Below are 24878 nucleotides of genomic sequence, written 5' to 3'. Positions count from 1 at the left end.
ACAATGTAAAAAATGTGTATGATTGTGTTCATTAGTTTTCCTCTGTATGTGAGATTTTAAAGGTTCTTGTGTGTATATTTTAGAACATATCTTTCTCTTTACACTAGTTCCTGAAAAATAATTTACTAGTGTAACTATAAAGTTCATGCTTGGTCAATTTTTAGTTTTTTCAAACGTGTGGTATTTATGTTTGTATTCTCAGTACAACATAAAAACAGTTGTATTTTCTGTTCTTCCTGTAGAAATTTCATTTACAATTTATCTTGGCTAACAAATCTCTCAATTCAAATTTCAATCCTAGAACAAGACTGCACAAAAAAATAAAAGTATGACAAGTACCTACCCAAATATTGGCAGAACACCACATGAATTAGTAGTTTAAATGTTACATGTAAAGTACAGTAGCTATGTTACATACATATAAAGATTCAGCACACAAACAGTATGATTTCATTACTTCATTTGGAGAAATAATAGTTTTCACTGTTATTAAATCAAATCAAATACTTCTGGAAATTTGATAGAATCTAAACCATGCCTTGAGTAGTGAATACCATTGAATTTAATAAACTTAACTAGAAACATACATGAATGTTATTTATTTATTTATTTATTTACAAGTGGGTTGTAAAAAGACAGAAATTTATGATATGATCAGTCCAAATTTGAGAGCTAAGTATTTTTTATTCAAATTTCTAGATATTTTAAAATATTTATATAGATTGTAAGAGGACAGAAATTTATGATATGATCAGTTTAATGTGTGTTTCTTTTTCGGATAAAAAACGATAATATGATAAGTATTTTGATTCATAATTCGTGATACACAATGTATTCCATTTCAGATATTGTGAAAAGTTTTATTTCAGAAAGTACTTGTTTTTTAAGCAGTTTCATGAAGAGTGTGACCCATTTGGAACAGATCCATTCAGTGCTTTCTCTGGACCAGAGAGTCCTATTCCTGCTCTTCCTCCTAGAAAATCTAAGGCACCACCTCCCCGACCAGTAGCACCCAAACATGGGGTTAATGCTGCAGTTACTTCAACTGCACAAGAAAACATTCATAATGAATTTGATGACAACTTGTTTGATTTGACAGTGACATCCCAAAGTGGAGACCTCAAAGGAGATGTTTCTGACCCATTTGATTCATTGTTTAGTGTTGATGAAAAGCCTTCTGTTGGTACCATTAAGTCGGTAGTGGATCCATTTGACCCATTTGGAATTGGATGTGACCCATTCTCAAACTCCACTGATGCTCAAGAGGAATTTGCTAATTTTGCTGACTTTGATAAGGTAAATCATTTAAAGGAAATTTTCCCTAGTTAAGTGGGGAATGGGCATGTACAAATGTTTTGTTGTTATAGAAACAATTGTGTAATAACAGCATGATATCAAAGCAACAAAACAAACAGCATGTTGTGATAGAAATATAAATTTTATGTTGGAATATGTGGCTGTAGAAATAAATAAATACATATAGAAGTGTATGAATATGTACAGTGTATAGATGCCATGTGGAATTCTTAAGTTCTTAATGTAAAATGTATCTTTTTAAAATGTTTATCATCTTAACATAACATTTAGTCATTACCTTTAAGCTTAATCTTCTTGATTCAGTCAAATTCAAAACCGTCTGCAAGCATGTTTTAAAAACCATATTAGTAAGTTATTAGAAGATGGAAGATACTTTAACCCATTCACTGCATCTGGGACATATATTTTCCAGTGCTCCCACCCCCCTTACACAGTGACTGGGACAAATGTTTCCCATTATCAATGCTGTTTCCATGTTCATCATCTTGACTATCATCACTAGATGGAGAGCTAGCATCCTCTTGTCTCAATGACTTCATAATCATGCATTTGAACACCACTTGACTCATTTTCACTACCTATTAAGCTATCTGAGTCAAGCGCATCAAGCATATTTACATAGTAATTAGAGTTACTACTCGCCGCTATAGCAGGCATGGTCGGCATGCAGTTGTCATACATTCCACATAGGCATCTTATTGGTTGCTGAAAGACTGAAAGGAAAGCATTGAGGGAAACCATATATCAACATTAGTTGGGATGCCAATACATCCTTTCCAACTCATTTTACGTCATTTGCAGCAATTTTGAATGACAATGGGAAAAATTTGTTCCAATCGCAGTATGAGAGGGTGGGAGCACTGAGGAATGTATGTCCCAGCCGCAGTGAAAGGGTGTAAATTGATTATGTTATTACAAGTCCATGACCAAGAATAGAACATTTGTCAGAAAATTCAGATCTACTTATAGTTCCTAGAAGATAAATTCAGGGATGAGGAAGTCTGTTCAGAAACATTGTATGGCTACAGCCTGGAATAGAGAATTATTAGTGATGTTTTAATGGACTTTCCTGTTGTAGGAGCTACATAGCAAAGTATATCTCTAGTCTTGAAAGTTTATTCATGTCTAATATGATCAGCAGTTTGTTTTGAGCTGGAAAGGAACAATGTTGTATTCCATATAGTCAAAGTTAGTTTTTAAGTCTCTCTATGAAGCTTTGGTATTGATTCATATTTTTTAAATGTATGTAACAATGCAATTATTTTCTAAGTTCTGTTTCTGAGTTGGTTAGATGTACAATGTATATATATATAAAAGAAAATGGATTCTTGGGCACTCTCAGTTTTAGTTTTTACCCCTAATACTGTGTCATAATTGTTTTTTTTCTAGATTGGAAAAGAATTACAACCAGTGTTATATTTAAAAGAGTATTATAACATTCAAAAACTTTTTTACTCTTTCCTTTAAATGAACCTGACTTGCAACTTAGTGTCGTCATATTTGAATTTTTAAGTATGTTTGATAAAGCTTTCTTAATGTCTGATATGGTACATCACCTCCTCTCACATGATAGCTATTATCATTTTGTGCTGCCACAGGCCTTGATGCTCCCACCTGTCTGGAATTGACTAATTCCAATGCGTCTCACATGCAAATCATCATGTGACAACACTCCACCAATAAGAGTGCAGCATACTCTCTCTTGATGCATGTGACTCCCTCTGTTTAATTATACCGAACTACCACTTCAACACATAACATGTATTACATATGTTTCTTTCACTACCACATTTCTTACCATTAATTTTGTTAAATTTATACTTCTTACCCGTAATTTCGTTTGTGTGGGCCCCTGGAGGTTAGGGTCCACCTTACTTGCTCCCAATATTACTCATCTCCTTCTGATAACAGCTGAACCCATTTCAGATGACCCAGAATTTGTCAGTTTTCCTCCACCTTATCATGAACTGCATTCCAGACTGCCACTGAGAATCTGCTTGGCATATCTCAGTTTTTGTTTTGTTTTAGACACATTTCACAGTATATTCCATTTTTTCTGACATTGATCTTTTTTTGTCTCTTTTGAAAATGGGTACTTGCAAGCCTCATCTTATACAGTCTTTAATTCTTCTTGCCTAAGCTTACCATTAAACAGATTTTCTTCTTCATTTTATGTCCTTCAGATCTCTGCTAATCTTATCCATTTTCTCTACTGCTTAATTTCTCAGCTTCATATTACCCTATCTACTCTCCTACTGGTAATGTTTATCTTCCACTTCCTTTCTTAGGTGTTTCACTTATATTTAGGAATTTTTATGGGATACCTCATCCTTCTTCCCTCCATGTTAGGGGGTTTGCCATCTTCAGTTCTTTCTGTCCACATGTGGCTTCTTTCCTTTTGGGATCTTCTTGGGTGTGACACTGCTGTTTGTTTACCATCCACTGCTAATAGGGACTTACAGTCAGATCTTTTTTTCCACGATTCCAGTTTTTGGGGCTACACTTGTACATTTAGAGTCATGTGAGGTATCTGCCATGCTATATTCAGTTTTTGTTGTTGTTGTTTCTTTCTGAGATATTGTCATCTTTATTCTTTTACGTGTCCAGCAATTTCCCATCCTCTACCTGCCCTACCTATGGATTTTTTCCATTCATCTTGTATGCTCGATGCTGTTTGGGGTTCTGAATTGATTGGTCCCACCTCAATCACTTCTTCGGTCTTCTCCGTTTTCATATGTAGTCTTTGATCACATTTGGATTTATTATATCTGCATGTCGGGGTATGCCCACATTATACATTATCATTTTCCTTTTTTTTTGGACTCTATCTTAGGTTATTTCACCAGGTGATTTGGTCCCAGTTTTGTGCCTTGCCCTTTGGACTTGTTTTGGTACCATATGTCTTATTTGGGGTGGTCTGCATTTTACCCATCTTCTACATTTTAGGGAATTTTACCTACACCATTCATTGAATGTCTAGCTTCCGATCAGTGGTAGTCTTAACATACTCATATACTTCTTCCACAGTTAGCTCAGGTAGTTGGATTTTCCTGTTCCATACTTCACATTCTCATTGCTTTGGGGGGGGGCAGTTTAAACACCCCTCCATTGGGACCATCCATTTGATTTTCCTCTTAATTTTCCTCCTTATCTCTTCATCTATATGAGTTGATAGATGACCATACCCCCTACGACATCGAGTTTCCCACTTCCTCCCCCTCTTATTATTATTTCTCTTCTCCGGTGATAGGGGATGTGGTTTGATCATAGGAGACTTCAGGACTGTGGTCTCCAAGCAAAGAGTGTTATTTCTTTCACACCCTGGCACTTTTGCCAGTCCAGTGTGCTTTCATTCACTCTCTTCATTTTGTCTAATTTTGACTAATCATGTTTCATTTCGACTGTGGTGGCTTCTGTCACTCGCCAAGTGGACATTCATTCTTGTTCCTTTAGTGGTAGGTAGTGGATCTCTCTTTTTGAACCCACACACTCAACATACGTCTCCTGAAGGGTCATGTTCCAGGTATTTTTGTCCTCATTGCTGATTGGCTTTCTAGTCCTGTCACATTTTTTCCCAAGGAGTGACCTCTCAATCCTCCAAATTTTTGGTGTTTTTGCTTCCTGTGGGGTACTCCTCCATGTGAACTTTTTGATTTTTTTATTAATTCCTAGGTAATTACCTCTTGTTTTTGGTCTCTAGTTCATCATCCACTTGCCCTGGCTGTCGATGTGTTCAGACAGGGTTACATCCAGTTTATAATGTTAGTTTTTTTCCAAAATGTTTCATCATCAATGTCACTCTGGTACAGGTCTTTCTGATTGAGTTCCTGGCCAGCACAAATCTGGGTTTCTCTACTGTTGTGAGTCAATTGATACCTTTGTTCTGGATCGTTTTTATTAACTTACAATTTAGTGGTCCATGTGGTTTATTTCTTTCAACTTTTCTGTTTCTTACTATCTTCCACATTTCTTTTCGGTCAGTTCCAGATGACTTTGTTGGCCCAGTACATGCTTTTGGTTGCTTCATTGTTTTCAATATATTTTTTTCGTTTAATCCATTTCCCACAATTTCCTTCCCTTACTCCACTGCTTTGTCTGTGATATTTTGCCTTCCTCCCTAACCCATTGGGTTTGGATTGTGATTCACTTGGCCTTTTATTCCTTGTATCCTTCTTTCTGTCATCAATTGGTGTCTTTACTCCAATCATGCACCTTCCCTTTTCCATGCTTATCAAACATGTTGTCCATTAGAGGCACTTTCATCTGTTGAGCAATGGGACTACACCTCATACGTCTATCTCAATTCTCTAGTTTGGGTAGCTGTTTATTCGTTGTCAGGGTACCATCATTCACCTGTTGACATTCTTTACTCTTTCATGAGACTGTGACTGGATAAGTTACATATATATATATATATATATATATATATGAATATATATATCTTATTTTTCAGGGACATGTCCCTCTTGTTTTCTTTATGGATCCTGCTCTGTGGCTAGTGGTGCCTGTATAGGTATACTTAAACTAGTAAAAGCTGCACTGTAAGGCCATGATAACTTAACAATTATAATTCCATGGCCATTAAACACAGACTGCTGAGATGAGGTGTTCCACAAGATTGCTTTTAGGTTTATCCTCGCAATATATTTGCTTCATTAATATTCCTGTCCCGAACCATAGCTGCCCATCCCTGCCATAACTTGTACTGAATAAATTGGTATGGTCTGGTTTTCAAAATAGGGTTTTACGGTCACCCATTGCACTGTCTCAGGTATTGTCATTCCTCCTGACTCTCCACCATGCTTCCCCCCCTTTTCTTCTAGTGGAGTTTGAGAGTCCTTACCACTTTCCAGATCCTAGCTGCATGGATGTTGGACCATGGAAGCATCCTCCTGATTGTGTTAATGAAAAACAAATAATATATACTAAATATACATGAATGATGATAAAACCATTCAGTTGAGAGTAGAGTGGTAATGTTATGCTGGTGTAGATGACGAAGTGTCCTCCACTATGTAACATTGGAGTGAGCTATCATAATTGGAGTGGTTCCTGTCATAATGATTTTGAGTGAGATGGCTTACATTACACAGACATCTTTTCGATGCCAAATGTTTGGTTCCCAGTTCGATCAATCAATTTCTCACATTGCTATTATGTGTCCCATTCATAGGTCGGGGGGGTACGAGATTCCTTCTGGTCTCATGAACTTGAGATGAAGACAGTATGATCCTCTTTCCTACCCCCACCAGATGACTAGGTTTTGGATTGTAGCTGACTTACCAATGGTATGATCCTCATTCTACACCAGCGTAGATGTTGGTTTCTGGTAGCCTGGGTTTTGACTTGCCATGTACGGTCTGTCGTGCCTTAGCCACACTACATCTGCAGGCACATCCTTTTACTCTCACCCACATTTATGTATTATGGGATTGAGATTCTTGAATAGAGTGGTTTGGATCACTATCCACAGTTCTCTCCCTGTTGGATGTGCTACTCCCTATTTCTGCCCATATCTGCAACACCTTTTTCCACACTGGGCAAAGCGTATACCTGGTACAGAAATGGTGCGGTCTTCCATGTATGATCTTCAACACTAAAGATCTCTTTGGGAGTGTCCTTTGGATGCTTCTTTCTTTCTTTCCCTTGCACCAGTCCCTCCACCTGTTCAATGTGGGACTCTAGCTATTTATGTGAGAAGAGGTAATGTAATGTATCAGAAGGTATAATTTTCTTATACTGAAAATGTATTTCCGATAGTTACTTACCTCTTCTTACACTTCCCACCTTTCCTCCTCACTGAAAACCAGTACTTCCATTTTCTGCCTAAACTCAAAGTGATAGTTTGGTCGAATTGAATAGAGAGTGTCACATGCATCGAGAGTATGCCACACTCTTATTGGTGGAGGATTGTCGCATGATAATATGCATGTGAGAAGCATTGAAATCAATTAATTTCAGATGGGTGGGAGTGTCAAGGCTTGTGGCATGTGCACAAATATTTTTACATATAGAGGGCAGCACTGATTGAGAATAGCTATTTATCTGAGAGGAGGTAAGTACCTGTTGGAAATACATTTTCAGTATAGGAAAATTATAACTTCTGTTAAAAACTAAACACAGCAGCCTCATTGAATAGCTATTGCCTGTAGCTTATAATGGTTTTTTTAATCTAGTAACAGCAAAGGAAGATGTATTTGAGTATTGTTTTAATTTGTTGGGATAAATAAATAAAGTGAATCTCCTTAATGAATTGTTTTTTCCTGTTTAGCAAAATAAATAATTCCAGATATATATCTTTTGTTAAAATTGAAATTTATAAATACTCAGATTGCTTATAGTACATACCCTGTCTTTAATGTAAATTTGAATGTATATTTAGATGGCATGTTAAAGAATATTTATTATGTAGCATATGATGTAAATATATTACCAATTTTTGTTACTTGTTTTGTTTTTCGACAAAAGCAACAACTTTTAAATATATATACTAAGTAAGTTCACTACATGGTGCATTTAGTTCAGTAAGGATTTGTGTACATTTGTTATTTACAATTTAATTTCAGAATTAATAGGTATGTTTTGAATCATTCTAGTTTATATTTAGGAAAGCTGTATCATTATGTTTCGGGTTTTATTTAGTCCATGCATAATTCTTGCAATTATTATAGTTATGGTATGAATGCCTTTTCTAAGCTGGCAAAGCATAATATGAATTCACTCCCTTAGGGTTTTTCAAGAAGAAAAAGTGTAAAATAGTATTCCAATGACACTGACAACTATGCATCATCAACAATGCATATGGCAAACATGGTATGGTTGAAATATTATTATACACTTCTTCTCCTAGAACCCTGATAATCCAGATTAAAAATGTAGTATTGAAAGATTTAATAGACCTAATACTAATGTCTCATGACAAGTATAATTAATTATAATCATGCTTTGCCAGCTTAGAAAAAGAGTTCACACCATAGCAATTGTTGTTGTAACAAATGGTTTATATAAATGGTGTTTCAACCACCGCTGTGTTTGTTGTGTCCCAACCAGACTGATGAGCTCTATATTGAGTGAAAGATGTCATCTGCATTGGATGTAGTGGACATAGTGTCATTGAAATACTATTATACATTTTTGTTTTTTAAAACCCTAAGATACTAAATAAAGAATGTAATGTTGAAAAATATAATAGGTCTAATACCAATGTCTTATGAGAAGTATAATTAATTACTATAATTATTATTATGTGTACATGTAACACATTATTTTTGTGAATAGTTAGAAATACTGTTTTTTTCATTGTTAGTTTTAGCCAGTGTTACTGTTTATAGAGTGAAATAATTTTGTAATTAAAACTGCAGCTGTAAAAGTTATTTTGCATTGCTAGTGTATGTGTGGATTTTAAATTATTTTCTGTCTCCTAAGCTGGCAGAATCTGGTGTGATATTATAAGGATGACAACTTAAAATATCATTAACAGCAAAAATACCCAAGTAATTATTCAGTGCAATCTAATTATTATGTTTTTGTTCTTTGGTGTATTGATTTATAACACTCGGTATTTCTAGTCAATTTGTTATGCAAAATTTTCTTCATTGTGTATATATTATTTTAAATTATTTTACTTTGTATTTATATAGTTAGCTAACTTTAGGTCAGATATTCTTAATCAATAATTTACATTTAAAAAACAAGACAAACATTTCAGAGACTTGTATACAGTTCAAATAATGCAGCTATTATAACTTGCTTAATATCTTGATTTGATTATATAGAAATGTTTAAACAAACATTTTTTATAAAGATAGATAAAAATAATTTATTGTTTGGATTAAAGAATGCTAGTTTTTTTTTCTCTCCCTCTCTCTCATGAAACCATCTTTCTACTTTTAGTAACTATTTAAACCCCTAGTTGTTAGAACCCAAAAGTTTTGTTCTCCTGCATGTCAGCCTTTGTTCTATAACAAGAAAGAAACAAACCACAACACAGTCCTGTCCATTATAATTCACTCACACTTAAATTATAACAGTCCTGTCCACTACAATTCACTCTCAAGTAAATCATAACAGCCCCCATCCACTATAATTCACTCACACTTAAATTATAACATAGTCCTGTCTACTACAATTCACTCTCTACCAAATCATAACACATTAACCTATCCATTACAATTCACTCACAAGCAAACCATAACACAGTTTTGTCTACTATAATTTGCTCCAAATTAAATCATAACAGTCCTACCCACTGTAATTCACAGTTAAATCACAACACAATCCTGTCCACTACAGTTCATTCACAGTTAAATCATAACACAGTCTCGTCTACTACAATTCACTCAATCATAGCAAATCATAACACAAATTAACTGCCATTAACTTGTTTTTATAACAGTTTTAACTTTTTTTTTTTCTATTATTTCACTGGTTTTCAGCATTTGAACCATAAAAAATCATAACATGGTCCTTTCTACCGTAATTCACCCACAGGTAAATCATATCACAGTCCTGTCCACTATAATTCATTCACAGGTAGATATTTCTAGTTAGGATCTTACTTTCTGTAGGGTTTTCAACCAGAAATAAGAATCAGTTTAAAGCATTTTGTGTTAAGGTTTTGAAATAAGTCTGCAATTACAATGATAAGTGGTTTTAACTAGGTTCTAGTGTCTGTGAAACAAGAGTATAGTGGAATTTCAAGTTTTTCCACTTTACTTTGTCATAGTGAAAATTTAAACTTACTATTCTGGTTAATATAAATTTATTGTGTTTGAGAGAAAATAATATGATTATTTTAATTGTTTTTATTCAGCATATTCAAAGTTTTTGGTACTGTAATATCTAATATTTCTTATTGAATAAGTAGCTGTTTTATTATGCCTATGTTGAACTTATTTTTTCTGTATTCTACTTGAATAATTTGGCATAGGCTTGACTTTTGGCATGCCATTAAATGTTAATATTAAACTTTTCACCACTTGGTAATTAAAAAAATGAAATCTTTAAGCAATCACTATTATAAAACAAAAGGTATGGAGAGCAGTAAACATATTTACAGTTTTCCAATTTTGAGTTAATAAAAAGAATCTATACGTTTTGTATTTTACCTCCATTTTACTTTCGCTTGCAACACTGATTGTTGTTGAGTCAGAGCTCATTCAGTGAAATGTAAAGATTACTGACCATGCCCAGTAATGTTGGTTTTAGTGATTAAACTTATATGAGAAAGATTCACAAAACTGTATTCCAAGCTATTTTATAATTTTTTTCTTTAATATTCAAGTTAAACTGACATTTACTGAAATATATAAGGGCTAAAATATGTATCTAGTGCAGTAACAAGAAATGTATAAGTAAACATAATAAAATGTGTAGATGGAGATGTTATGCTTGATTTTTTTTTAACAAAATGCACACCCACAATAAAGCACACATTATGATAGCAATCAAGGCCCATGTAGTCTTTGAGGACATATAATTAGTTTTTCGAACTGAAATGGCATCTATACATGGACATATGTTAGAACATTAAAAAGATTTAGCTGCAACTTTATTTTAGTCCATTCACACTTTAATGGCAACTGTATGTAATGTTAAGCTGAATTTAAATATGTTGAAATTTAATGTCCTGAATGTATTTGGAAATACTGAAGTAAATGTCTTTAAGTTTTTCTGTGCATTAAATTGGAAGCATTTTAAGCATGTGTCAAATACAATCCATTCATTACACTTTAAACATTAAGGAACATCTTATAGTGTAATCTCACAAACGTCTGAAGGAATCAAATGTAATGAAATCTGGTGGCTAGAATAAGCTGGAAACAATCAAGTAAATATCTTGGAATCTATCCTGGAGAATAGTCAGTTGAACTTTTTCAAGCCCAACCCTAGAACAACTTATGAATAGTTCAGTTTAAATTCTTGAAACCTGACTGGAATCTCATAAGTTCTTTGGTATCCAGTACTTTATATTATCATTCTAAATTAACTAATTTGCCAAAATGCTACAATTCTTTCAGAAATTAATATAGTATTTCAAGTGTTTATTTTTAAAGAGTTGTTGCATGTCTGTTCAAATACCATTTAAACATGTGTATACTAGGTCTGTTGTTATAACATTTGGTTCCTTGTAGTTTTTAGTATTTTCTTTAATGAAATTATTTAATAACTTCCCAGGTTGTGGGTGTTGCTGTCAAGCAAAAGGTGAGTACTACAAAAAAATTTTTATTTTTGTATATTCTGTCATAGCAAATAAACACACAATATTCCAAAGCATACAGAATCAACAAAACAATTTTTTCATCAGAAAAGAAACCCAATAACTTGAGGACTTTCCTTCATCATGGGCAAATGGCAAATTACATTGTAAACATGTTAATCAGTTACATGGTTATTATACCAGAAGTGAGAATTCATGCTTCTCTAACAGAGGGACCTAAATTGTGAAATAATATTACTTGTGTATATGATGTGTCAATGATAAAAACAAAGCGAAAGAGAAGTTTAAAATAAGAATAGTTTACAGGAATATGTTTTATTCAAGATGTAATATCCAGAACAATTGGAAGACTTTTCAACAAAAATTTTTAATGATACTAATTTTCATTTGTGTTTGCTTTGATTTTTTTGGTTTTCAACTATAGTATGGAACAACTATTTTTGTTGTTTCCAGTTTATTACTTATCTTCTCTACCTTAACTTACTACTGTAGATTGATCCGAAATTTCTCACTCTAAATTTGAAGTGCGAATTCACAATTTCAAGTTATAACAACTACTGCTGTTGTTACTATTGCCATTCAACCTCAACCTGCAATTTCTCAGGCTTTGGGCTCCACCTTTTCTGCTGAGGAGGTTTCGTCTTAGTTTGCTGCAAGTTGGAGTCCATATTGAAGCCTGTTGTGTCTCCTGATTAAAGACTAGATATACTATTTCCTGGGGAAGCAATTCAGGAAGACGAGGATTTGGATAGCCTTTTCTCACATCCTTCCTTCACATTGCAATCCTGAGTCCCACTGTGGATGCTCCCAGACTTTCTTCTACCTTCCTCACTATGGTTTCCTAGGTATGTTACATTTTGTCTGTATCCCGTATGTCTTATGATTCCTCTTCTTCCCTCCTGCATGGTGCTCCTTCCTTGGATTACCTTGTTTTCCCACTCTCTCCAGATATCAGGGCCCATGTTGATAGGTTTACAGCACAATTACATTCTGGGATCAGCATGCCTCATTCCTTTCATGCCTATTATTGCTTTGTATTAGAGTATCATCATTTGGATTTTCCATTTCTAGACTCACAGAACTTAATGTCTTTGATTCAGGTATGGGGATCTGACCCTGATACTACTGTAAGATTTTTCCCATGCCCAATTTTCCATCTCCATTTGACCCTGCCACTCTCCTGCATTACCTTTCCTCTATCCATCTCCTATCTTAAGCTATCCACTATTCCCCTGAGGAGTTTTTGATGGATACTTGCTCCTTCCTGTTTTCCCTCCTGCATTACCTTTCCTCTATCCATCTCCTATCTTAGGCTATCCACTATTCCCCTGAGTGGTTTTTGATAAATACTTGCTCCTTCCTGTTTTCCACATTGGTGCACTTGTCTTCCTCTACCTTTTCCCTACACACATGACTTCTCTGTTATTGGGATCTCCTGGGTATGGACATGCTTTTAGCTCATGTGTGCCTTCCCCACTTCTTATTTGTGTGACCTTCATGTGACTCTGTTTTTATGCCAGTTGGTCTTTGGAGTTCTTCCTGTGTCTTTGGCATCCAGGGTGGAGGCTGCTAGTTAACACTTCTCCTTTTCCTCCTTGATCTCTTCTCTTTCACAGCCCTAGCCTGCTCCTGTTCTTTTATCTTGCCCTCCTCTTTCTCCTACAATCAGATTTCTCATTGGCTCAATCCCCAGGTGTTTTGGGGGTTGTGCACACAGTGGGATACTCCACTTCTGGATGCGCTTGCCACCCACCTCAATTCCAAACTACCTCTCTTCTGGTTCCCGGTTCCACATCCTTTGACTTTGGGGATAGAATGCTTTCAGTCAGAATTAGTCGAACCTTTATACCTATCCTCTTATCAACCTCCTACTTTGGATTTTATCCCTGTGTGTTGATTCCTTCTTATTGCCCCTTTCTGACCTTCTCAACCATGGTTTCCAGTCTTCCTTCAGTTATCCCCTCTGTTACCACTTCCACTTTCCAGCTCTCTTCTCCAGCAATCTTGGTCATCTGTGTGTCATCCTGCCATCACCACACTCTGGCTTCATGCATGGCATTTGTCTGGTCTCTTGTGAAGTGGTTTGGATTCTCCACATGTGTAGCATCCCTTCTCTCCCCTTTGGTCCATCCTTCCTTCTTATTGGTTTATCAGAGAAAATAGTTGGTTTCTGCACCATGGTTACCTCCCTTCCCATCCTAATGTTCCTCATGTCTCCAAATTCTTTACCTGACTGTTCGACAGTGGTTCTTCTGTGTCTACCATTACTAGTTATTAGGCAGCCTGATCCAATACCTTCCAATTTTTTCCCATTCCCCTAGAGTTGTTTCCTATCCTGTCCTCTCTCTCTTGTTTCACTCCTTTGATCTCCTTGTCCACCTTGTCCTACACTTCTTCCAGATTAAGACCTGAGTGTGGTTCTCCATGCCCTAACCCAACCTCCTTTTGAACCCTTAGCTACCTGTTCCTTATACCAACTTTCCTTGAAATCCAGTTTTTTGCTCCTTTTTATCTGTGCTTATCATCAGTTGAATATCTTTTCCCTCGGTGTTTCATGTATTCTTTTTCACCATATCTATTTTCTCCGGTATCTAGGTTGTAGTTTTTTTTTTTTAAAGACATCGACAGCCCTTGAAGGTGATGTCACTTTCACTCCTGTTTACCTTCCTTCCAGCTCCGATACAGATTGTCTTCTCAGTCCTGTTCATGTTCCAACTTTTTTTCCATTCTATTTCCTGGGCTTGAGGTGAAGATAAATAGGGACCTACCTCCTACAGTGGCTCAGATGTTCCATTCCTGGTGCTGCCAGGTTTTGAACTGGAGTTGATCTACCAAATACAGTCTGATGTGTCCTAGCCACTCTACACTATTTGGCATGTCCAATTACTTAATGGATTTTTCATCCTTTCTGCCTGATTTATTGACACGTATCTTCACAACAGGCAAAGGGTATACACAGTTCACTTGTGGTGTGGTCTCCCACTTGTGTGTCCTTCTACATTGAGGTTTTAGACTCCACAAGCTCTCTTCCCACACTTTCCAAAGGATTCTCACCTAGGTATATTTTGCACTAGCCCTCCACCAGTATTTCCAATAGATAGGTAATCTGAGGAAGGAGGGAAGAAGAGGAATCGTAAGACACGGGGGCTACAGACAAAATGTAACATACCTGGGACACTATATTAAGGATGGTGGAAGAAGGTCTGGGAGCATCCACAGTGTGACACAGGATTGTACTGTGAACGAAGGAAGTGGAAACAGGCTATCCAAAACCTTGTCATCCTGAATTGTTTCCTCAGGAAATAGTATATCTAGTCTTTAATCAGGAGACACAATAGGCTACATGATGGACTCCAACTTGCAGCAAACTAAGACGAAACCTCCTCAGCAGAAAAGGTGGAGCCCAAAGCCTAAGAAATTGCAGGTTGAGGTTGAGTGGCAATAGTAACAACAGCAGTAGTTGTTATAACTTGAAATTGTGAATTCACACTTCAAACTTAGAGTGAGAAATTTCAGATCAATCTACAGTAGCAAGTTAAGGTAGAGAAGAGAAGTAATGAGCTGGACTCAACAAAAATAGTTGTTCCACATAATAGTTGAAAACCAAAAAAATCTAAGCAAACACAAATGAAAATTAGATACGTCTGCACTCTAGTACACCCAAATTGAGAAGTGAAGATTGGCTTCTACATTATAGATGAAGTCAGCTGCACCAGTAGGGTGTGCCAAACTCCTATTGATGGATGGCTGTCACACGCTTTTTTGCACGCAACAGTACAGCTGTACCACGTAGGATAGGTAGGGAGTATCAAGGCTAGTGGAAAATTAAGATAGTGCAAAAAAAGGGTAGCACTGAATGAGAAAAGCTATTATCTGAGGGGGAGGTATCTATCTGAAATACATTTTCAGTGTAAGAAATTTATAACTTACAACACAAAGATTTTTTTAATAGTAGTTAAAAATGTTATTAATGCAATAACAGAGAAATTTGTTTCAAAACAGAATTTTCTAAGATTTTCCAGAAAGGTCTTGGATTAAAAGACGAAGATCGTTGATACCGGGGTTTAGGCTTATAACATACATGGTGACAGTGTTTGAAATGCTGATCCATTAGGCCTTTTTATCTATTTGTTGGCATTTGATTTAAGTGTTTTATTACCACGTAAAATCATGTTATTAATGGAGTGGTCAGCCCAATTAAAGTGCAGGGCAACAGGGAATTTTTTTTTTCAGTCTAGACAGGGAATTTGTGGTTGTTAAACTGTTCTCTAAAGGTAGTCTCAGTTTACCAATTTTGCTAGATCTATGATAGTAGATCTATTCAGCAGTTTCTTTCTGACTGTACCTATGTGTCATATGTCATGTAAATACCAATTCTAATCTGACTCAAATGTGTAGGGGGAAAAAATAGAAAATGTTTCTTATAATAGATTTTTATGCTATTAGAATGTTCATGTTATATAAACCAAGCTGGTATTAGGTACACATATATATTGGTATGTTGCTTGTTTGTTGTCTTTAATTGATTTATGTATATATAGGTACAAATGAATATAGAAAAATACATATATACATACTGAGTGTAACAGAATTCACACCAAACAGTTTTTTTCTAAGACCTTAGTTGAGAGTTTTGGAGTATATTTTGTTAATGGAAGGTTGATTGAAAGTGTTTGTTTCACCTCTATGTGTGTGTGTGTTTGTCAGCAAGAAAATGGCTGAATGGATTTGGATGAACGTTGTTATACATTTGGAATATGACCCAACTTAGAAGTGATTAGTTTTTTGAGGGTCAAAGGCACAGCAAGGTCAGAAAAAAATCCCTATCTGTTAACATAGGGACCAATTTTTCACACTATATTTGCTCAGTCAAAAATTATAAGATGAAACTTGGTGGACATAAGTAGAATATTCTTCCTCATTGTCTCCCAAAAATAATCTATGTATGTTGATAACAAACAGGCACATTTTCATATTTTTTGAGAGCCAAATATGATCAAAACTGTGTGATGGAGGTATGAACTCTACTGGGTGCCTCTCTATTTTATGTATACATTTGACTTATTCTATGGTATTATGTAAACATTTAACACCTAATCTACATTTTAAATGTAGTTTATAACAGCTACTGAACATCAGATTCATTAAATTCAATGTAATCACTGTAAGAACTGATCTTATGTAATATCTTTTGTTGGTGTGCTATAGATCTTAGTTTATAAGAACCTTTACAAGAATAAATCAAGTGAGATGAGGTAGGAAAATGTGGTGGTGATTTATTCAGTCATCATCAGCCAATCCATCACCTAGGGAATACATCAATAAGATGATCCCAAACATTCGTACTATAATAAAGAGGAACACTGTCCTGTTGGAAATAGATTTCCTGTTTAAGGTCCAGATTAAATGACATTTATAGCAGGGTGAATTTCATCTTGAACTATTTTTAAATGTTTGCTCCATCTAAATTACTGTATAAAATAAAATGGGCCAAGAATATGATTGTTTGCTACTTCAACCTAAAAATCTAGGGTTGATTCCCCACTGTCTACAGAGTGTAGCACAGATGGTTCATTGTGTAGCATTGTGCTAAACATCAACAACAACAACTCATCATGCACCAGTTCTCCTGACTCTGATAATAACAGTTACGTTAATTCATTTAACCGTTTAGAAGGAATGATGACTTATCAGAGAAACAAATGCATACCACCAGACTGCCATTGTCTTAAGTTGATGTCATGAATCATTTAGAAAATTCAACTCATCTGTCTAAGTCACTGTCCCCTAGTTCTTGGTGAATTTGTTGCTGGTATGGATAGAATTTATTCATCTCCAAAATCCTGGCTACACTCATATGTAACACACTCACTTCATGAGCAAGTTTGCATATGGGCTGCAGAGGATATTTACAGCAACAGTATCTTCCTTATGAATTTCATCAGAAGCCTTTTGTGGCCTTCCTGAATGAAATCAATCAGCCATACTACCAAGTTGAAAGAATTTTTCCATAATTTTACAAGTGGTGCTGTGACTTGACTATGGCCATTCTGGATGGTTGTCACAAAAAACTGTTGTGTGGTGGCTGGTTGTGAGTTGCCTTCGTTGGCATAAACCATTATGACATTAATCCATTCTTGGAATGTAAAAAAATCTTTCTTACAGTTTAATCATTGTACAATGAATAGACATGACACACAAAAAAGATACATAGTATAAAGACAAACACTCAATTGAAAGTGAGCAATGTGGACACTTTTAAAAATAATGAGTATAAACAAATAGATTTGAAGGAATACAAATTTATCAAAAACACTTTATAGTAAATCTGGAAAAATCACAAAATAACATGACACAAAACATGACAATCTTGTATCCTTCACTTTTTAACTGAACATTGCAGGAAAAAATATTATAAACATTGATTGAAAAATAAGAGGAGGTGCAAGATATTACTTGCATTCACACATTTAATGTAACTCAGAATGTATGAAGTGAGGACTTAGAAAATAAAAGATAATGTGTGTTAATTCTGTTACAGTCTGTATAATTGTGTGCATCAGCACTTTTTGCAATTCTGTTTTATCTTTTTTTATGTGACATCAGGATGCCAATTTCAATTAATATTTTTAGATGTGCAAAGTGATTACATGTAAAAATAAATTATTCCATTAGCTTGCAAAATATTATGAATGTGGAAAGTACTTGTTAGCCCCATTGTTTAGTTTACTATGGAATGATAGTGTTAACATATATGACCAGTTTTAAGAAAAATATATTATAGTTATTAGAAGAAGAAACCAACAAAATGCAAGAAACTAGGTGACCACAAATTAATTTTGTAACTCATCCTATGATGTATATGTGAGAAAAAGTAAAAGTGAAAAGAAGTGAGTTGAAGGATGGGAATTTCCAAACAACTTTCTACAGAACATAATTAATATGATATAAATAATAAGTGGCTTTGGTATGGGATATTTCAAACTGATGCAGGGCTTCCACTTATGAGTATACATTTGTTACAAGAGCAAGAAATGTAAAAATCCCCTAGTATTAAGTCTGAAACATCTCATCAAGACAGAAGTGTACTTTTCTCTTATTTGATTTATGTACAGAGTAAACCATACATTACTGAACCACTTTATTAATTGAATATAACATAAAGAATTTTTGTATAATGGAGGCTAACACTTGAAGTTTCTCAATGGCCAGAGTCACTGTTAGTATGCCTCAACATTGGCATTGTTCCTGACTCGAAAGATATCCAGGCTATGATTGATGTACCTGCCAGCATTTTCAGAGTAATCATTGCAATTTCATTGGTTATTTAGACTTGCAACACTCCCTTAACCAGTACCTTTACTTTGTCTTATACACACTGCCCGGCATGGCCAGGTGGTTAGAGCGCTCAACTCGCGATCTGAGGGTCGCGGGTTCAAATCCCTATCCTACCAAACATGCTCGCCCTTTCAGCCGTGGGGCGTTATAATGTGACGGTCAATCCTACTATTCGTTGGTAAAAGAGTAGCTCAAGAGTTGCCAGTGGGTGGTGATGACTAGCTGCCTTCCCTCTAGTCTTACACTGCTAAATTAAGAACGGCTAGCGCAGATAGCCTTCGTGTAGCTTTGCGCGAAATTCAAAACAAACAAACACACTGCCCTTCACATACTTCCACCTAAGCTAGTGGAAAAATTTAACATGTCAGCCTCCCACATGCCTCAAACTGCAGTTGTTTATACAGTGTTGTTCCTGTTCTATTCAATTAAGAAAGTAGTTCAATATTTATGAACATCCTGTAATATTATTTAGGATAAACTTGAAAATTGGCATATAAATCCAAGATAAATGAAAAGTTTAGCAAGTGTAAGAGGCTTTTAAGAATTACAATGGTACTTCTGTATGTGTGCCAAATTTAGTGTAATTGATGAAGAATTTTATTACCATTTTTTTTAATTTCATACTGCATTGATTAAGCTTGAGCATGATGAGAATATATTTCTATTTAATAAACATTTAACCCCTTTCAACTTGTTACGTAGATATTATTCTTAAGTATTAAAAACATCAATTTCTTTTTAAGATTTCTATTTGAACCTGAGTTGATCATAGCCAAGTAACAGTTTATTTTAATTAAGGATTATCTTTATAGTAATAATATAATAGTATTTATCCTTGACAGAAAATAGGGTGAAAGGTTTAAGTATCATTACATTGGAATGTCAATACTGTTAACTTGCTGCTTTATTGCATGTAACAATTTTTGTACTCTTTATGTTCAGCCTCCATTATAAACAAAAAATTTCTACTTGGAAAGCTAAGGAAGTATTTATTATTGTTTATGCTTTGTTAATTTTTTTTTAATTTTATAACCGGTATTTGTGGTTATATTAATAATTATATATTGGTTTACTTTATTTTTGTTGTTGTTGTTGTGTTTTGGTTAGTGAGTAAATTGTTATTTATGAAATCTTCATAATGAATCAACTATTGTTTATTGATATGAATATTCAGGAGATGCATGTAAGTATCCTTTTGACTTTCCTTGTATGGTGTTATATGCACACCTAGTTTAGTGTTGCCAGTCTGAACAGGTTGAAACTGAAAGTAATCTGAGGTAGCACTTTACTCTTATCAGTAAACATGTTTTGTGTATATTTCATATAGCTGCATATGTCGGCACCATGACAAATTACAATATAAGACTACTAGATGTCATTATGTGAATATGAAATCTTCACTTTTAGATTAATTGTTAACATTAATTTAGATGAGTACTTAGTTCAGTCTGTTAGTATTCACGATTGAAAGGTTTGCCCAAACAGCATTGAGGTAAGCATTTTTTAATAAAAATATTTTAATTGTTTTTATCATTTAATAGTAAGAAATATGTGTATGTAAGTAGTTCAGTGTTTGCAAATCCTTTGTTTTTTAAAAGCTCCTAGCAGTAGTTTTCTAATTCTTGTGTGCCACTATTAGTTTGTGGAAACACCATCAACCACGTCACCTTCACAACCATCCAAACCCAACCTTGACACTTTGACAGAGGAGGAGCAGCTGGCTTGGGTCACTCAAGAGAGTCTTCGATTGGAGGAAGCTCGGCAAAGAGCAGAAGCCCAGGAGCAAGCAGAACTAGAACTTGCCCTAGCTTTGAGTAGAAAAGAGACTTAACAACTTCATAATTGAATTATTTATAGTATCCATATAAAATTTAAAATTAACAAATTCTAGATTCAGCATCTTCATTTGAATAGTTGATAAAATGATGTAGAGATTATATAGATACTGTGGAAGTATCATTTAATGTTTTGAAATGTTCTAAGTAAAAGGAGCATATGAAAAATAGCTTATTTTCATTATTTGTTTATTTTTGCTTAGAATTACTATGGAGCAGTGATAATTCTTAAAAATACTTGAAGCACAATGTGAATTAATCCTTTCGTAATGGTCTGTCAGTTTTAATAGAAATTGAAACTCTTCAATCCTTTTGTTAGGCAGTTAAAACTAATATAGACTTGGATAAGCTAGATGTATCTCATTAATCTTAATGAAGAAATACTTAATTATGGTAAATTAAAGTTCTGTTTAAAGCATGCTAATGTTCTTGCTGATATCAAAAAGCACTGAGGCTATTTTGTTGGTAGAACAATTTCTTGCAATGGTAGCTAAAGACAGAATGAAGAGAATAAGTATCTATTAACTAGAATTAATCATAATGCAGATTAAACCAATAATTGGAAACAATTTTTTAGTTATTTGGTGATACACTGATAACATGACTGAGCTAATTTCTCATAAGAATACAAAATATAATACAAGCATAAAAATGTACAGCATAAGTATTCATTCAAATACAGTACTGTACCTCTATACCTCTATTATAACCTTAATATAAGAAGTAGACCCTATTTTATTACTTCTTCAGTATTCATTCAAATACATTACTGTACCTTTTACCCTTACAATAACCTTAATCCAAGAAATAGACCATATTTTCTTACTTCTTCCTAGTCCACATCTCTCTCCATATATTCTATATCTTCCCCAAATGATAAAACTACACAGTTTTCAGGTTCTTATTTCTCCTAGTCAGCATACTTAGAACTCTGTCATCCACTGTTACATATTACTCTTTCTGCCAGCCCTTTACTTGAAATGTACAATACCATACGTGGTTAAATGTTTTGCATGGTACTCCTTGTGTTCAAACATCTTTCTTCTTTGCCTGTACTATGTTTTGCAGGGCCTTAGCTGCATGGGAGTTTTTGCATCGTTCATTGTTTTCCATGTTTTTTCAGTTATTAATCCAGGTTTTCACATTATTAATGAATATTTTATTTTTTTTACTTCTGAAAGTTAGATTAATAAAGATGTTTTTTTCACAGTCTTCAAGTTTCATAGGGTTTTCTTCATTGTTTTTTCACCAATCATCTGTTAACTTTTTTTTTTATGATGGCTCTAAGGTCATTTACCAGTTTTGTTGAGGAGATTGATTTTGATGAAGGCAATTGTGCTTTTGTTCTAGAATGTTTTTGACTGTGAATGATTAGATTTTCACTCCTTAAGATTCGGTAAGGGTCCTTATTTCTTTTGTTGTGGAAAGTTAGGCTTGGAACATGTTTTTATTTTATTACACCCATTACATTTTGGCCAACTGATTTTGCCTTCCAGGTGTCTGCATTTCTCTTCTTCGCCAGATATATTATTGAAGAGTGAAGTTTTTTAACAGTGCTAAGAAGATTCCAGAAGCCTTTCTTGTTTTGATTTCCTGTCCATTGTTAGTTTTGTTGTCTTATTACTGCAGCTTTAGTGGATATCCATCTTTTTCAGCAGCAGCTTTCTGCCTTAGTTGAGAATTAAGATGCTTTTGACACTTTCTTTTGTTTCTCAGTTGATGTTTATGCCAGGGTTTATTGTTTTTCCCTCAACTGTTATGATAAAGCTACTTAAGTCTTTCACATTGCATCACATGTCAGATTGGCACTGGCCTATTTTCTTAACCTTTAACTTTTTTTGTAAATTTTCATTAAAAGATTAGTGGTTTCTCCCCAATTGTTTTATCATGTCTACTAATCAGAGAGGACATCTTCAATCCTTAGCACTTCTTGCAGCAAAGTATTACATTGTCTATTCTAAGCTTGCAAACATTTATTTATTTATTCCATACTTGGAGTCAGTCAGTATCGTTCAAGCTGGCAGTTTCTTCTCCTAATTATTGGTTCAAGTTAAACAATGTTTTTATCATCATTTGACCAGTAATCATCTGCATTTCACCAGGTTTGTCTTCTTGTTATATTCTTTCTGCAGCAGCTGGGTTTGTATGGACAACTGTTTTAAAACTGGGGTGTGAAAGACTCCTCATACTTTCACCAGTTATATTTGCATTATATTCATGTGACTTCTAGATTTCACTTTCCCCCCTTACATTGTGATTCAAAATCACCTAACCACTAAAATAAAATTAATGCCTTTTAAATGTCATCTTTTCTCCCCCAGAGGTAGTTAATTTTTACTTAGGGCAATAGTATCATCCCAAGGAAGTTTTTGTCTGGTGGGGGTTTTACACTGCTATGGTATGGCATAGTGTAGTGAAACTCCTTTATGATGCATGTTTAATGTTAGTGAAATGCTGCATACCTCTCATTGTACTTTTGTTGAATATTCAGTCTTGAAGTGGTCTCATATCATCAGTAAAATTTAAGTCACCGTGTTCATTATGCATCCTTTACCACTTTTGGATCTCAGCTACGGTTGGTTCAGAATATAGATTTCTGTTTCAACTGATCAAAATGGCTGTTGTGGAATAGATCTCTTTACGTGAAATGTGAATTGAAAGTTCCAATAAAATCCTCATGTACCGATGTCACTGGGACAATCTCCAGTATCCTGGCTATATGGATCTTCAAATACAAGATCCTTATCACCGCCTTCATGATCTTTCTTCACAAAGAAGCACAGAATCACAATTTCTTTCTTGCCCACAAGTAACAGATGCCTCTGCTTTTTTTACTCTCAATACAAAGATTTTAGCTTAAGAGTTATAGTAGAGGTATAGCATTGTATTGTAAATTAACATTTGAAAATTGAAATCTCTACTATAACTGGCCTGACTGTCCTCCCCACAGTTGTGGGTATGAATAAAATTTGCTTACATGTAACGTATGGTATTGCACATGTCCAGGCTAGGACACACATAAACATTTAACACATCAAAACATTTATTTTACCTCAGGGAGATATAGTGTAGAATATGTGGAGAGAGTTATAGGTTAGAAAGAGGTGAAAAATTTGATATATTTCTTGCTGTGAATCACGTGTCATGGTTTAAGGGTGTAGTAAGTGTTTCTTTGAATTTCTTTTTAACTCTGAAATGTATATATTAATGTAAGAAAAAGAATCAATCAAATCCCAGTAGTAACTGCCTGATGATTTCTGGTTATAATAAATGGCAGTTTAATACTAAAGGTTAATTATTATACTTTTATAGGTCATAGAACTGACTCTCTAGTGTGCATTATAAATTCTCAGTTGTCGTTATTTAGGTAGTATTGCACACAAGGTACTTGTCATATGCTCAAGTTTGAAGTTGTAAGAGGACGGTAAAACATTATATATAGCCAGAAAGATATTACTCGTGTTCTAATATAAGTTGCTAATTTTTGATAATATGCATTTGCACTCTGTAGAGTATATGCTAAAATTGAAATGCTGCAAATTAAAAAGTTTTAAAACATTTGAACATATATCAATTTGAATTTTACCACATCTATCCCATATCTGTTGAACTTTTACATGTCAATTATTCTTCATATTAATATATTTGAAACAATTATAGTATTTTCGCACTTGTGTATAAAGTTAAAATCATAAATAATATTCAACGTTAAACTGGTACACAATTAAAAACATTTTATTTAGGCCTATCTATGGCCTTCAAAAAGTTGACGACTCTACATGTTTCGACGTCATCCTCAGGAGTAGCGTCGAAACATGTAGAGTAGTCAATTTTTTGAAGGCCATAGATAGGCCTAAATAAAATGTTTTTAATTGTGTACCAGTTTAACATTGAATATTATTTATAATTTAATATTTGAAACACTTTTGGATACTGACAAGTATAAGTTGACAAACTAGAAGATATGTTTTAAGTTATACAAGATTTGGAGATTTTTCTAGTCTTCATCATATTTTATTAGATTTTCATATTTGTATTAGTTTATGCCAAGTTATTAAATGTCTCGATTTTAGGTAGCATATCTTAGTGGAAACAAATGTCCTTTTTGTGCCTTGATTTCTTGTTATGGGGAGAAGTGCAATTCTCTCTTCAAAGTTTAGTACAGAGTT

The 24878-nt window shown here is 34.4% G+C and overlaps 1 protein-coding gene across 6 annotated transcripts in view; it reads left to right on the top strand.

The window, feature by feature from the left end:
- Positions 1-24456, top strand: part of LOC106478270 (epidermal growth factor receptor substrate 15-like 1) — a 93927-nt gene extending 69471 nt beyond the window's left edge. For 4 of the 6 annotated variants that reach the window (XM_022381850.1, XM_022381848.1, XM_022381845.1 and 1 more), the window contains 3 exons: positions 889-1296; positions 11494-11520; positions 20514-24456. In XM_022381850.1, coding sequence (XP_022237558.1) covers positions 889-1296; positions 11494-11520; positions 20514-20705 — 627 coding nt within the window. In that variant the 3' untranslated portion in view covers positions 20706-24456. The remainder of the gene's footprint in view (positions 1-888; positions 1297-11493; positions 11521-20513) is intronic. The other 2 variants (XM_022381846.1, XM_022381847.1) reach the window with 2 other exon arrangements.
- The last annotated feature ends 422 nt before the right edge of the window (positions 24457-24878 follow it).

Source organism: Limulus polyphemus, unplaced genomic scaffold, assembly GCF_000517525.1.
Source record: "Limulus polyphemus unplaced genomic scaffold, Limulus_polyphemus-2.1.2 Scaffold195, whole genome shotgun sequence".
In the NCBI taxonomy this organism is placed as follows: Eukaryota; Metazoa; Arthropoda; class Merostomata; order Xiphosura; family Limulidae; genus Limulus; species Limulus polyphemus.
The sequence above is the reverse complement of the archived record's forward strand: the minus strand, read 5'-3'. Positions and strand labels throughout refer to the sequence as shown.